Below are 13,974 nucleotides of genomic sequence, written 5' to 3'. Positions count from 1 at the left end.
ATTTTTAGTCATAGATAAATTTTTTTTTGTACAATTTTTCCTTGTTAGGAAAGGCAAGGGGATCTAAGCCCATACAGCCTTTAGTCATAGATAACACACTTTGTTTATAGATTTTTTTAAGAAATTTTGACCCGGTAACCAAAACCTTTAAGTCATATCTTATTTGAATTTAAATTCTTATTTTTATGAAAAATTATAATATGGGATGAAATTAAATGAAATGAGATAAGATGATACGGGATGAAATATAATCTCAGTAAATTGGTGGTCATTTACTGAGATTTTTTTAAAGGACTTTTTGGAGGATCCCGAGAAACTACGTCCAGCGGCTTTGTTTCATTTTCCCACATTTGTGCACTTTCTCAGATATTAAACAGTTAATAAACCACCGTTATTACACCTTTAAACCCGAAGAAACAGTAAATAGACAAAATATAACAAATCACACAACTTCATTCCTCGCGTTTCCGCCGACATAGCTTAAAGGTCTCAATTACCAGGTCATAAAATCCCTTAAAAAAACAAAAAAAAGGCAATAGCCTGAAGGCTGAAAATAATAGAAATTCATTTAATTTCAAAAAAAATAAAAAACTATGTCTAATGTACTATTTTTTTTTTATCGACGGTTAAAAAACTCCAGCTTCAATTCATTTACAAGGTAAACTTCTAAAGACTACAGCTTGGTTAAGATGCAAATAGTGAGGCTCCGAATTAAAAGTGTAAAACACGTTAATTACAGAACACTATCAAAACTCCAAATTCGAAATTATGCGAAGGCGACAAGCTTTCCAGACTATTATCAAAATCCAATATTTAGAAAAGAAGATCAAGTGAAACTCATTGCAGATTCGGATTTGAAGAACCGAGCAACTGTACCTGTGAAGCCACCTACGGTTTCTGAAACGTCTTCCGTTTACTTTGATCCTCTCGTTAAGTAATAAAAATAATTTACTTACTTTTACTTAGAAACAAAATCATCAAAAATGCAACGAACAATAAATAAATTAAAAAATTTCAGTAAAGTCATCAACCATGTGATGGAAAAAGGTAACAAACGATTGGCTCGTCAACTCGTTGAGAAAGCATTCGAAAATATCAAAAGGAAACAAATTGAACGATACCATTTGGCTTCTACACCAGAAGAAAAAGCCAAAATAGAGTTAAATCCTAAGGACATTTTATATAAAGCGGTTGAAAATTGCAAACCATTGTTACAATTACAGCCCATCAAGAGGGGTGGTATCACATACCAGGCTAGTTTTAATTATTTTTAACAATAGTTTCTTTATTTTGCATGCTTTGTCAGTAATACCTAAGAAATCATCCTTAAGACAATACACAGATTAATTTCTAGATTGGCACAGAGTTGTTCTTGAGTTGTAAATATTCTGAAAAACAATATCCATCTAACCATCTACACGGTTTTGTCAGACAACTTTGTGATGATTATAATAAATAAAAATATATTCTCATGATCATCACATAGACATTTTTTGCCTTTCTAATGGAGAATAGTTACTGTCGCTCATAGAATTGGTAGAGAAACATGTCATAGGGCTCAGAAAATGCTGTGAAGGGAGAAAATACTGTTTATTACAAAGGAAGGAAATGGTATGTGGCAAAATAGATCTTTGAAAATGTACTGTTGAATGCAACAGTTCTTAATAGTATGGATGAACTCTGCTGCAGTGGTGATTCTGAAAAGAGCACTCTACATGAAACATATTTTATGAAACACAGAGAATGGAAGTCTCCTTAAATTTTAATACTTGTGTAGTAAAATTTATTGTCCTTTAATATACAGTCAAAATCTGTTATAACGACATCGAAGGGACTGCTCATATTCAGTCGTAAAAACCGATAGTCGTAACAACCGGTGATGTTTAATGTGTATTGTGCAAGTACAAACAAGTACAAATCGATAGGGAATTATTGGAAAAATATATTTACATAATATGCGATTTTTCTTCAATATTAATTTGTTTTCTTTTTCTTTGCGACATTTTGAAAGTTTCACGAATAAATACACAAAGTTTTGGTGCGTCTTGTGTATAGATAAGTAATAAACTAACTGAAGAGATATGAAGAAGCGGGCTTTGACTCTACCGCATGCACGTATTTTCTTTCTAAGAATTAGAAAAAACCCTACACTAAACTAAAGCCTATTGTTTTCTTTCCTGATTTTAATAGCCATTGAAGACAAATGTGGATACCTATTCAAATTGCTTACAATACAGCTTAGCCGGTCGTTCTAACAGATCTAGTTCTCCGAAATATTAGTTAAATATGGTCGTTTTTGATATAATTTAAAATTCTTGGTAGCAGAGCGTGGTTCTTTAAATCGCAGAGTGCAGGCAGTTACGAAATAATATACTAACACACTTTTATATATTAGTATTAATTACGTCGATGTTTTAGAATTTATTATCGAAATCAGTTTTCTTATTTTATTTTACTTCACGAAGTGACAGACATTTCTTACTTTTCTTGTGACACCTCTTGTCACTGCTTTCTATGTATAAGTTTTCTTTTGATAAGGAGTTTCTATACTTTTAACTCCAATAGTTTTATCAGGTATGTCGTTATTAGCAATGTCGTATAAAGCAATGTTTTTAATAAGGCGGTCATATAGCATTCAGCCAGGACCTTTGTTCTAGGTTATTATAACCGGCATGTTGTTCTAAATGATGTCGCAGTAAACGGTTTTGACTGTATTTTCATACATTTAATTTCTTTTTATTTTAATACTGATAAGAAATATTGAAAATATTGAAAAGGAATACTACTACTACTTTGTCTTAAGGTTTTTCATCAAGTTTGTGGTATGATCACTAACAATATTATTAGTCATCTGATATATTAGACAATACCTCAATTATATATATATATATTTTCATTCTTTATTAGAGACATACACCTATTAGGCTAAGTCGGTTTAATTATATTTTTAATTTTGATATCTATATCTATACTAATATTATAAAGAGGAAAGATTTGTTTGTTTGTTTGTTTCGAATAGGCTCCGAAACTACTGGACCGATTTGAAAAATTCTTTTTCCATTAGAAGCCGACATTGTCCCTGATGAACATAGGCTACTTTTTTTTTTTTTTTTAATTTTTTTTTTTTTGTTTCATGTGTGTTTTAATGTTTCCGAAGCAAAGCGAGGGCGGGTCGCTAGTATTTAATATTTTTGTTATATTTGACAGATGACCTTTTTAAGGTTGTTGTGGACAAGCTCAAGTGTGTCATCTGTCCAGTAGTGCACATATTTGAGTTGCTATGAATTATTATATTTTTGTGTACACCAAAAAGCTGGTTGTGCAGTTCTATAGCTTTTTTTTTTTTCATTTTATGGAATATGTGTAATTATTTATTAAAAAGCTACTTTATAATAAATAATATAGAGACACAATGATAAGACAAATATATTATTAAGACTATTAATTTCATTTTGGTTATGAATTAATGATCATGAAACTTTTACAGGTGCCTGGACCAATCACTGAAAAAAGATCATTGTTTTTAGCAATTAAATGGTTACTAGAGACAACAGATGAAAAAGAAAGAACTGTTCATTTCCCTGAGCAGTTTGCTTGGGAACTCCTTGAAGCTTCAAACAATACTGGCAAAGTTGTAAAGAGAAAACAAGATTTACATCGGCAATGTGAAGCTAACAGAGCATATGCGCACTACAGGTGGCAATAACAATATCCAGTCCTTATAAAGTAGCAGTAATATAATATAATCATAAACATAGGAACTTTGAAGTTAGAGTAGCAGATAAATTGAAATACATCAATCCAATGTATACTTTCTACAAGCATTAAATCTAGTAGAATGTAATATTGCCTAAGTTCATTTGCTCTGTTCAGTTTTGGACCAGCCATCCCACCTGAGGCACCGGTCAAAGAGTTCTCTAATTGGATATAATGTGATCATAGCGCTTTTTCTAATTACAAATATAAGTAAATTTTCTTAAAGCAATTGTGAAATAAATAAGCTTTAAGTAATTGTAATTTAATCAAAATTACGACTGCAATTCCAATCATCTTTGAGATAGCCACCTGCCTATATACTATTGTATAGTACTTTTTTGATCCAATAGTATAGCATTATTTGGATATTGACAATTTGTCATTGCAATATGTAGGAAATAGAATGAATAGAGTTGCAAAAACTATTTAATTAAACTGAGGAAAAACCAAATGTCTAGTTTCTTTTCCTAATTAGTGAGACGGCTTTGACCACCGCTAATTGTATGAAAAATCCATCTCATCAAACTAATACGTTCTTCATCATCTTCAAGTCATAGTACTTACTATGACTATAATCTCTGAGTATCAACAAGGGATACGCGTACAAACCATTTCATAGGATTTAACGAAATATAAATATTCGCTTTAGCGTGTGTTGCGCGAGGCCATAGAAATGAAAAACACAAACTTTTTAACATAAAAAATAAAAAAATTAAAATAAAGAAAAAATTAAACTGTAAAAGTAGTTTTAATTTTATATACGAGTATATACATACCAAGTTTTATCACAATCGCGTGAATGGCTTGACGACGCATAGAGTAGAAACATACCAAGATTATAGTAACCGGCAAACATCGTGAGCAAATGACCTTGACTGCGCAGAACCGAATTTTAGATCACTTTGGTGGTGAGGGTGAGGCGCGACGGCAGGGGAAATCGTATCGAGCGCGTTATTGGTAGATCAGTCGAACCTTGCGTCCCGCACCGCATTCCGCATTCCGCTTGCTCCCAAAAGTACGCTTGCGTACAGCGAAAAGTCTATCGTTATTAATCGTTAAGTTATATTTTGTTATAATTGCTTGTTGACTTTGTTGCCATTGCTATTTGTTGAGTGTTTGTTGATTTTTTATAAAAAATACACTATGCCGCGACAAACTGGTGTAGGATTCAAAAGAAAGGGTAGAAAAATTGTGTACGACGTATATTGCTTCATTATAAAACAGGGGAAGAATGATATTATGGAAAAAGTAAAACAGACTTCGGAAGCAACAAAAACATCAGTGAGTACTGTTAGGTGCATTATTAACGAAGCTAAAGGCTCTGGCTTGCTCATCGTGCTTGGGACTCCGGGTAAGAAAAGATCAGGGAAGAAGAAAGTTACCGGAATGGATAGTTTCGTTCAATCTGTTATAAAAAGATGTAATCATAATAACTACATAACAAGCAGCGAAACTCCGTACCGTAGAAAGGCTTCGAAAATTTTAAAGAAGATATACATTTTAATGGCTCGGAATGAAGTTTACGACGAATTATGAAAGAGCTAGGCTTCAGATGGAAAAAAAAACAGAAAATAATCGGAAGCTGGTAATTGAAAAAAGTAACATTCGATTACTACGAATCGAATATCTTCAAAAAATAATTAATTATAGACAAAAAAGAAGATCGAACCGACCGAGTCGTAAACTACACCGATGAGCCCTATGTCGACTTATCACGATGATGGCGACTCGGGTGATGAAAACAGTGATGATGATAATGGTCAAGATTATGATAACGAAAAAAAATTACAAATACCAGCTTCGCTTCAACTGAACGAAGACCTGGCAACAGCTCTAGTTTTGACTTAATAGAAGGAATATCTATTTTACCCCAAGATTAAATTATTATAATTATTAACCTATATTTTTTGTTGATGTTCTAATAAATATATAAATAAATACATATGTTGATTTTAATAATTTAATTGCATTATGACGCAGAGTAAATAATGTTTTTGCACGTGAGTGTACCATGCGCAAACTTACCCCCACTACGTCAACAAATGCTCAAGAAGTTTGCCGGCTATTATAACTGTTATTTAAACAGCTCATTTAATTCGAGGCGTCTACTCGTCTGCTGTATTGAAACCACGGACAGGTTAGACTTTATATGGAATACCCATTGCGCTCGTCTGGGTAGGGGCCTCCAAACTCCTGCTGCTTCCATTAAACTCCATACAGAAACTAAACCCGTTTTCTTAATTATTTGTGTTGTTTTTAATTGAACATTGACCTCAAATCTCAAGGTAGCACCGGTAACCACTTAACAATAGGTGAGCCACGAGCTTGGTGAGTTCATGTGGCAATGAAAAAACAAGATAAATAGTTCCTAATCTCACGGCCGATTTGGAATACCTTATTATGAGTTACTTCAGGGTGGGTATTACACGGCGATTGCTCCAAGGAGCTGATAGTGACGATCTGGATCCTGAATCGATTAGGAAACACCTGAAGGCAGCGTCGGAACTGTATTTCGATAAGGCCATGCGTCATGATAATCGCCTATCTTTGTTGCCGCCGACTACTCCCTGATTCCGGCTCACGCAGTAGCAAGTCATCGCCGACGCCCGAGACACGTCCTTACGGATGCATCAGATCCATTAACTTCAACACTAGACGCCTTCCGCTCTTGCACTAGGATCAAACTTAGGGACTCTGGTAACCGTACCCGTCGAACTCTGCAAAGAGTTCGACGTGCTTAACTCATACATCAGCCCGCGGAGTTTCTCGTCAGCTTTTCTCAGCGGGTCGTGATTCCGATGCGGCAATAGATGCATTTGTGAAGCCAGCTGCTTCTAGCCCAGGTCTCTGGAGGCGCTGGTGCAGCTGTTAGCAAATCTCATCCCTCCTGACCGAGCCCGTGCTGGCCCGCCTGTCTTGGTAAAACAGGAAAGGCCTCTGGTAAGTATGAAATTACCAGTAAGTAATTCTTCCTTAGAATAAAAAGGAGCTTATCGAGAATTTCATCATGACTGTTGGTTGGACTGTTCCTTATGGCCGTATAGCACACATTGCTGAACGCTAACGGTTCTACTAAAAGACTTATCTTTTGTTTACATAGTTTACATAGTTTACATAGCTTTTTTGAAATTACATTAGGTAAAGCTCGAAAGTCAACTTTCATTTTTCTTTTGATCGATATCCAATTGAACTTATTTATAAAGTGCAAACCAGAACAATATTATTCTGTACTGCTTTATCTTTGCGATGGCCCGTTATCTATTCTTGATATAGGTAAAATGTGTATTGAACAAGTACATTTAGTACACAATCAACACTGTTCGCGAAACGAACTGTCAGTGTTTACGGCGGGTAATGAATGTACTTTATGAAACAAAAAAGTCTACCGGAATCGATCGATAACAGTGTTGTTTTAATTTATGAAATTTGTTCTAAGGTAACTTTACTTGTTTGATTTTAAAAGTTTTTTTTTTATATTTTCAAATAATCTAAATCAGTAGGTAAGTATGAGGCATTATTCATTAAATTAAAAAGTATTCGTTGCTTTCGTTAAAAAATTAGTCGGAATAAGCTCAGGCTTTTGTACTTTCTGCCCTTTGAACAAGTTCGACATTCGCGTAGGTCGGTCAAGTAAGTCGTATCTTCGTTTAGCACCGTACTCCAAGTGTATTATGCCTAACTCTCTTGGGTAAGCAAAATTTATTGTGGATACGAGTGCGACGGACTAAAAACCAACATGTCGATTTTTCTGTAACTATTTTTGTGCTCATTACAGTTGCTTAATTTTAGTAGTTGTGAAAATCTGTTTATTACAGCGAGCGTTGACAAACCGAGTTCTATTTTTATTATATATTTATTATATATATTACAAATGTAGTATTATTGCCGAAAACTAAGCATCTGCTTTGTGTTCAAATTGGAGATTATTAATTAATTGAAAAAAAAATTACTAAATTTGATACCGTGCTATCGGGCGCCATTTCCAACAAGTAGTAATCCATAAAATATATTTTAGGTACCAATGTTTTCTATTAGTAGGTATTCTTTTTTCCCATGATTCTTTAACGAAATTGTTTGTTACATTTTTGTTCTCAAAAAAAGTTTTTTTCATTATAACGCCATGTCGCCATCAGCGTTTTGGTGTGCTCATGAGCCTCTTGAGCCTTTGAAGAAAAGACGTGCACGTAGGTACCTAAACTTAAATCTTATGATTTTCAAACAAAAATTGAAATATTTCCGTATTTTGCGTTTTTTAGACCTCATCTTGTTTTTTTCTCTTTATCAAATTGAAGACCGTTGGTAAAGGCCAATAGGTAATTAATTTATACTTAAATTGTTCTAACGCAAAAGTACCAAACGTTCCTCATTTGACTATGCATAAATAGTAATGAAAAAAGCACGAAGCTTTACGTGACAACGATCATCATTTTGTTCAGTTTTTTATTTTTTATTGCTTAGATGGGTAGACGAGCTCACAGCCCACCTGGTGTTAAGTGGTTACTGGTACTGGAGCCCATAGACATCTACAACGTAAATGCGCCACCCACCTTGAGATATAAGTTGTAAGATCTCAGTATAGTTACAACGGCTGCCCCACCCTTCAAACCGAAACGCATTACTGCTTCACGGCAGAAATAGGCAGGGTGGTGGTACCTACCCGCGCGGACTCACAACAGGTCCTACCACCAGTAAAAATGATGTGTTACATTGCTGGTCTAGCTCAGAAAATTTGTGAATATGGTTTTTCTAGAGTACTTAAATTAATCGAAGAAGTAGTTTTGCAATACAAAAATAAAATAATGTTAGGTTTATTATTAGGACAATTGCACTAGTTCAAGTGTTCGCACTTCACCCATTGCACTAATTTGCCCTAGAAGCAACATCGTTGAGATTATATTGACGAAGATACTTAAACTCTAATATTGAGCCTGGGAATTACGGAGGTTAATTTTGAAGTACCACTTGTCAGTTCGATGAAACATTATTTAACTAATTTTCAAATTATAACCGTAACTAATTTTAACGACGTACTTCAGTTTTAACCGGATTTAGTTAGCTTGTATCTGTCTATGTCTAGCTATCTAAGTAACGGCAATTTTCAAAACAATATTCACCAACTATCGAGTAATTTGATATTGGCACATGTATCAAGAACCGATGAGAACACATTTGAAGATTGATTATTTTATAGCTTTGGCGTATTATCTCGACCAGGATCAGCAGGATAAAAAAATGATTGATTTAATATCGTTATGTTTAAAACTGTATTTCTTATGCAGATGCAATTTCATATTTTGAGCTACTAATTACGGTTGCTTTCATTTTTAATATTTGATGCAATTTACAGGAATTTCTACGGATAAAAACAAACTAAAGCAACAAAATGAGACCTCAGAGAAAAGAAGCCGGGGCGTTTACAAAATTTAGACTACTGATGTGGAAAAATTTAATACAACAATGGAGACACCGCTTACAAACAGTTGTAGAATTATTACTGCCTGTTATAACTATGACACTTATACTAATCCTAAGGTGGCAAGTTGAACCAACAAATCGAGAAACAATCAGGTACCCAGAAATATCGTCACATAGCCTTCAATACTCGTCAATGATAATGTAAGTATAATAGGTATGTTTTATCTTATCTCCATCCAGACCATTTATCTACAAATTTTAATAAAATTAATTATTATTTATCCTAATACTTACTTATTTATTACTTACTTAATCTTGCCATGTCTATAATGCTTTAAAACAATTAATTAGGCTAATGTGATGGTGTCAAAAAACTACATACCTCTATGAGAAGTTTACAAAGAGTTTACAAGCATACAAGCTTTGTTTATTTGTACAGCGAAATAATCACGTTTTTCGGTTTGAAAGTTAAGATATACGAAATACAAATGAAATTGACACTCATAAGCGAAGCTATGGTATACAGGTGCTTGACTTCGTCTGCTCATCTAGATATATATAAAAAAAGAATTATGTCAGAAAATCTTGAAACTTACTGACGATTTCGAAGAAATAACAGACGCAAGTTAAGGATTTAAAAAAACAAATTTCGTTTTATAAGATTTTTTTATTCTAAAAATTTATGAAACACTATGTTGCATTACTTTAACATTTATACCTATATAATGATTTCGTCTGAAGTAAGTGAGGAAAATAACATTAGGTAGGTACACAAAAACACAAAACGAATAATTAATTTTTACGTCTCAAAAATATCTGCCTTCTGTATTTAATTGTGAAAAAATGTTTAGATTGCTAAAAATAGGTTTTCCTTAAAGTTAGGTTATAGTCCAATATAATATGTATTCATTTGCGCAACCTTCAACAATTTACCTACACATTCATGTAGGTATATAACATAACAATAGAAGTAATGCGTGTGTGAACGATTGTGTCTAACGTTCTATTGTTGGATTTGCTTTGAAAATAGTTAATGTTGTATTAACACAACTTGGACTGAATCTGTATTACGTAATATTTACACTAGAGACAATTTCGTTGAAATATTTTGATAGCAATTCCAAGTTAGATTTATAATGTTTTCAGCGCAGGCCTGAACACAACAAGAATGTCAATAGCCTATTCACCGACTAGTCCCGAACTTGAAGACGTTGTGCGAAGTAGCGTCGCTAATCTGTTGCTTTTAAATATTAAGCATATAATAAATGATACAGAAACAATCATGCCAGAAGTAGAGCTACCGCCCGACATAAATTGGAATGATAGTGCTATTTATGAAATTATCAAACGCATCTTGAGAGTAGATGCATATGATAATAGTAACGCTTTAAGAGGTATATACGCTCTTGAAGAAATAACACGTGAAGTTGTACTGGCTGTGGAATTTAATGATTCGCTCTTTGGTAAGGCAGTATTTGAGGATAAAGTGGATTTTGGTATTAAAATTCATTACGAAATAAAATTCAATCAATAACGACGTTTTCAGGGGCAACGGAGTTGTCAAATAACTTATCATTTGCATTAAGATTTCCCGAGAGGCCTAGGTTAAACTCATTTTACGCACAAGGTGGTCGCTCTTGGAGAACAGATGATGTATTTCCTGTATTTGAAAATCCAGGACCGAGATTTCCTTTGTCGTGGGAAGGTGGCAATGACCCAGGTAAAGCTAAAGTCTAGTTCTGCAAATGGTAAAGCCTTGTACATTATTCCAAATTTACCCTTGTTGCTATTGATATTTAGTTTGTTCTTTGCTGCTTGCTTTTTCCCCCCTACCTATTCGCTGGTAGCCTAAGGGGATATCCCAGCTAGGACGAGTAGGTGAGTTCACGGGCTCAACCTGAGAGAGTTTGCCCACTACTAACACTACACTAGCCCTAGAAATAGCAGTGACTTGCAGAATCTACCACCGGATCGGAATCCCGACCCACTGAGAAGATCCGGCGAGAAGCTCACTGGACTGTGTCTATGGGTTGGTTCGCTCGTCGAGCTCTTCATCGTAATCGACGAGTTCGACGAGGACGGTGACCGCTGCTTGAAGAGCCGGGGGATCAAACAAGACATGTGTCTGACGACGGCAACTTTGGGTTGCCCCACCGTCTAGATCGGATATGATTCTCGTGCACTTACAACTCGCTGTCGTACCGCAATCTAAATCCCACCCTTGGCCGAGAGGCGCTTCGCACAGTTTGTTTACTTGTTCGCTGTCTCTACCAAAGAATTGGCACAATGGACTAGCTTGCTATTTCTATAAGATATGCCGGTCAAGGCAACCAACATAATATGCTATAGCTGGGATAGCTTATTTCGAATTTCGCTCTGAAGCTTAAAATTGTTTCTTTTTTCTTTTTTAGGATACGTAAATGAAATGTTTATAGCATTTCAAAGCTGTATTTCGGCGGAACTTGTATCTAGATTAACGGGGAAGCCGGAATTAAAATCGTTTGCTGTGAACATACAAAGATACCCACACCCGCCCTATGTGGACGATTTAGCAGTAGAAGCATTGCAAATGATTTTTCCGATGTTCATATTGTTGAGTTTTAGTTATTCAGCCGTGAATTTAGTAAGAGCAGTTACTTTAGAAAAGGAATTGCAGTTAAAGGTTAGTTACAATTGTGTGGTGTTATATATTTTTTTGTTTTTTTATTGCCTAGATGGGTGGACAAGCTCACGGCCTACCTTTACCTACCGTTAAGTAGCTACCGGAGCCCATACATATCTACAACGTAAAAAGTCGCCGTGGCCTAAAGGGTAAGGGGTCCGGTGCATTCGTATGTAGCGATACAACGTTGTTTAAATCACGCAGGCGGGTACCAATTTTTCTAATAAAATACGTACTTAACAAATGTTCACCATTGACTTCCACGGTGAAGGATTAACATCGTGTAATAAAAATCAAACCCACAAAATTATAATTTGCGTAATTACTGGTGGTAGGACCTCTTGTGAGTCCGCACGGGTAGGTACCACCATCCTGCCTATTTCTGCCGTGAAGCAGTAATGCGTTTCGGTTTGAAGGGCGGGGCAGCCGTTGTACTGTAAAAACTGAGACCTTAGAACTCTTGCCTCAAGATGTGTGGAGGCTTTATGTTTTTATTTTATTTTATTGTATGGGTGTCTATGGGTTAATTCACTCGTTGACCCCTCGGGATCGACGAGGACGGTGACCGGCGCTTGTGGTAGGTACCTAAAAGCACCGTTAATGGATCGGGAGGATAATTTACAAGTGTGATCATGACAGCTTACCATAAAAATAGTTTACGTAATTACGTAAATGTCGCGACCCACCTCGAGTGTAAATCTTTTAAGTCTCAGTTATATAGTAGAACGGCTGCCACACCATTCAAGCCAGAACGCATTGCCGCGTCGTATTTTGGAAATAGTATAATGCGATTTCCAAAAGACGACCTAGCGGTAGGTCGTCGTTACTTCAATCTTTTAATTTACTAATTAATCTTGTATTTGCTTGTTATGTCATAATATATTATGTTATGACACGATTAAAACTTTATCATGATTTAATCTTTCGGTGTCGTTCGGAAACAGTAGGCTACTAAGAACTTCAGGAATTTTAATATGAATGCACGCCGCGATTAAGTTACATTAGTGTTTTAACCAAATGAAACGAATTAAATATTTTAGGAAACGATGAAAATAATGGGAATATCCACGTGGCTCCATTGGACCGCATGGTTCTTCAAGCAATTTATTTATTTAATGATAAGTGCAATCCTTATCGTTGTCCTCTTAAAGGTAAGTAAATAAAATTTATATTTACAATGTAAGTTACATGTTTACGGAAGAAAATTTAAAAGGATCATTCTTTTGTAGGTTAGTTGGTTTACAAATGCGGACGGATTCAGCGGGTACGCGGTCTTCACGAACACTCCTTGGACCGTTTTGCTTTTTTTTCTAGCGCTTTACCTAATTTGTTCCATCTTTTTTTGTTTTATGATCAGCGGCTTCTTTTCTAAAGGTAAGTTCGAATAACAATTCAGAAATAAAATTTACCGGGTATTCAAGTACCCTCCCTCCCCACTTTTTAGCCGCAGCCCATAACAGCTTCACGGTAAAATTAGGCTATGGACGCTATCGATTCATTGTAGGTCTTATCATTAAAGAATGCTCTCTTAATGGCTTTGCTTTAGACAGTAGATTTATAGAACAATACATAAAATTATATCATATCGTATATAGGTAAATTGAAATGACTAATTTTTGTGAAACATATAAATGACAGAATTGCCTAAAATGAATAATCATATGTTTTATGAGTTGACGTTTTTTATATTAGATTGTCACTAATAATATAGATAAGCAACAATTTTGTAACCAGGTAGTACATCGGCATTGTTCGGAGGCGTTATTTGGGTACTGGTGTATATCCCAGCATTACTGCTTTCAATGGATAACAATATGTCCATTGTAACACAGGTCATCACCTGCCTCAGTGTAAACTGCGCCATGTCTTACGGCTTTCAGTTATTGTTCGGAAAAGAGAGTATTGGTGGTGAGTATTTAGGGTTTGTTATTTTTGCAGGGTTAGATCTAAAAATGAATCTTCTTGAAAGTCTTAAAACAAATTAATAAATACAGAGTTTGTCCAATGGATCCCGTGGTAGTGTTTTGTTTTTCTCAAACGATATTTAACAATATAAAAATTAGGTTTAAAAAATATACTTATATAATGCATACGGGCTTACGATTTCACGGCCTTTCTGGTGCAAAGTAGTTGCAGGAGTC

The 13,974-nt window shown here is 35.0% G+C and overlaps 2 protein-coding genes across 5 annotated transcripts in view; both read left to right on the top strand.

The window, feature by feature from the left end:
* Nucleotides 1-510: 510 nt before the first annotated feature.
* On the top strand, nt 511-4,207 carry mRpS7 (mitochondrial ribosomal protein S7). 2 transcript variants are annotated; one of them, XM_028188250.2, is made up of 4 exons: nt 511-658; nt 740-934; nt 1,019-1,253; nt 3,488-4,207. In XM_028188250.2, the coding sequence occupies exons 1-4, from the start codon at nt 594-596 to the stop codon at nt 3,704-3,706; spliced, it is 714 nt and encodes a 237-aa protein (XP_028044051.2). In that variant the 5' UTR covers nt 511-593; the 3' UTR covers nt 3,707-4,207. The 2 variants fall into 2 exon arrangements, with proteins under 2 accessions (XP_028044051.2, XP_089590641.1); XM_089734515.1 differs by having other exon boundaries at nt 541-658; nt 719-934.
* A 1,934-nt stretch (nt 4,208-6,141) lies between these two features.
* Nucleotides 6,142-13,974, top strand: part of LOC114253251 (phospholipid-transporting ATPase ABCA3) — a 36,198-nt gene continuing 28,365 nt past the window's right edge. The window contains exons 1-8 of one of the 3 annotated variants that reach the window (XM_089734506.1): nt 6,142-6,696; nt 9,104-9,372; nt 10,318-10,634; nt 10,718-10,891; nt 11,583-11,833; nt 12,874-12,984; nt 13,063-13,207; nt 13,568-13,741. In XM_089734506.1, coding sequence (XP_089590632.1) covers nt 9,140-9,372; nt 10,318-10,634; nt 10,718-10,891; nt 11,583-11,833; nt 12,874-12,984; nt 13,063-13,207; nt 13,568-13,741 — 1,405 coding nt within the window. In that variant the 5' untranslated portion in view covers nt 6,142-6,696; nt 9,104-9,139. Of the gene's footprint in view, nt 6,697-6,879; nt 7,193-8,483; nt 9,373-10,317; nt 10,635-10,717; nt 10,892-11,582; nt 11,834-12,873; nt 12,985-13,062; nt 13,208-13,567; nt 13,742-13,974 lie in introns of those variants that run through there. The other 2 variants (XM_028188041.2, XM_028188042.2) reach the window with 2 other exon arrangements.

This window comes from Bombyx mandarina, chromosome 17 (assembly GCF_030267445.1).
Source record: "Bombyx mandarina strain Sakado chromosome 17, ASM3026744v2".
In the NCBI taxonomy this organism is placed as follows: Eukaryota; Metazoa; Arthropoda; class Insecta; order Lepidoptera; family Bombycidae; genus Bombyx; species Bombyx mandarina.
This window is presented reverse-complemented; position numbering and strand designations above follow the sequence as displayed.

What these genes read in the sequence shown, in the direction of transcription:
- mRpS7 (XM_089734515.1), top strand. Translation starts at nt 594, where the DNA reads ATGTCTAATGTACTATTTTTTTTTTATCGACGGTTAAAAAACTCCAGC. An exon ending in AGCTTCAATTCATTTACAAG is followed by an intron (nt 659 to 718) that starts GTAAACTTCTAA and finishes CCGAATTAAAAG; the next exon opens with TGTAAAACACGTTAATTACA. An exon ending in GGGGTGGTATCACATACCAG is followed by an intron (nt 1,254 to 3,487) that starts GCTAGTTTTAAT and finishes AAACTTTTACAG; the next exon opens with GTGCCTGGACCAATCACTGA.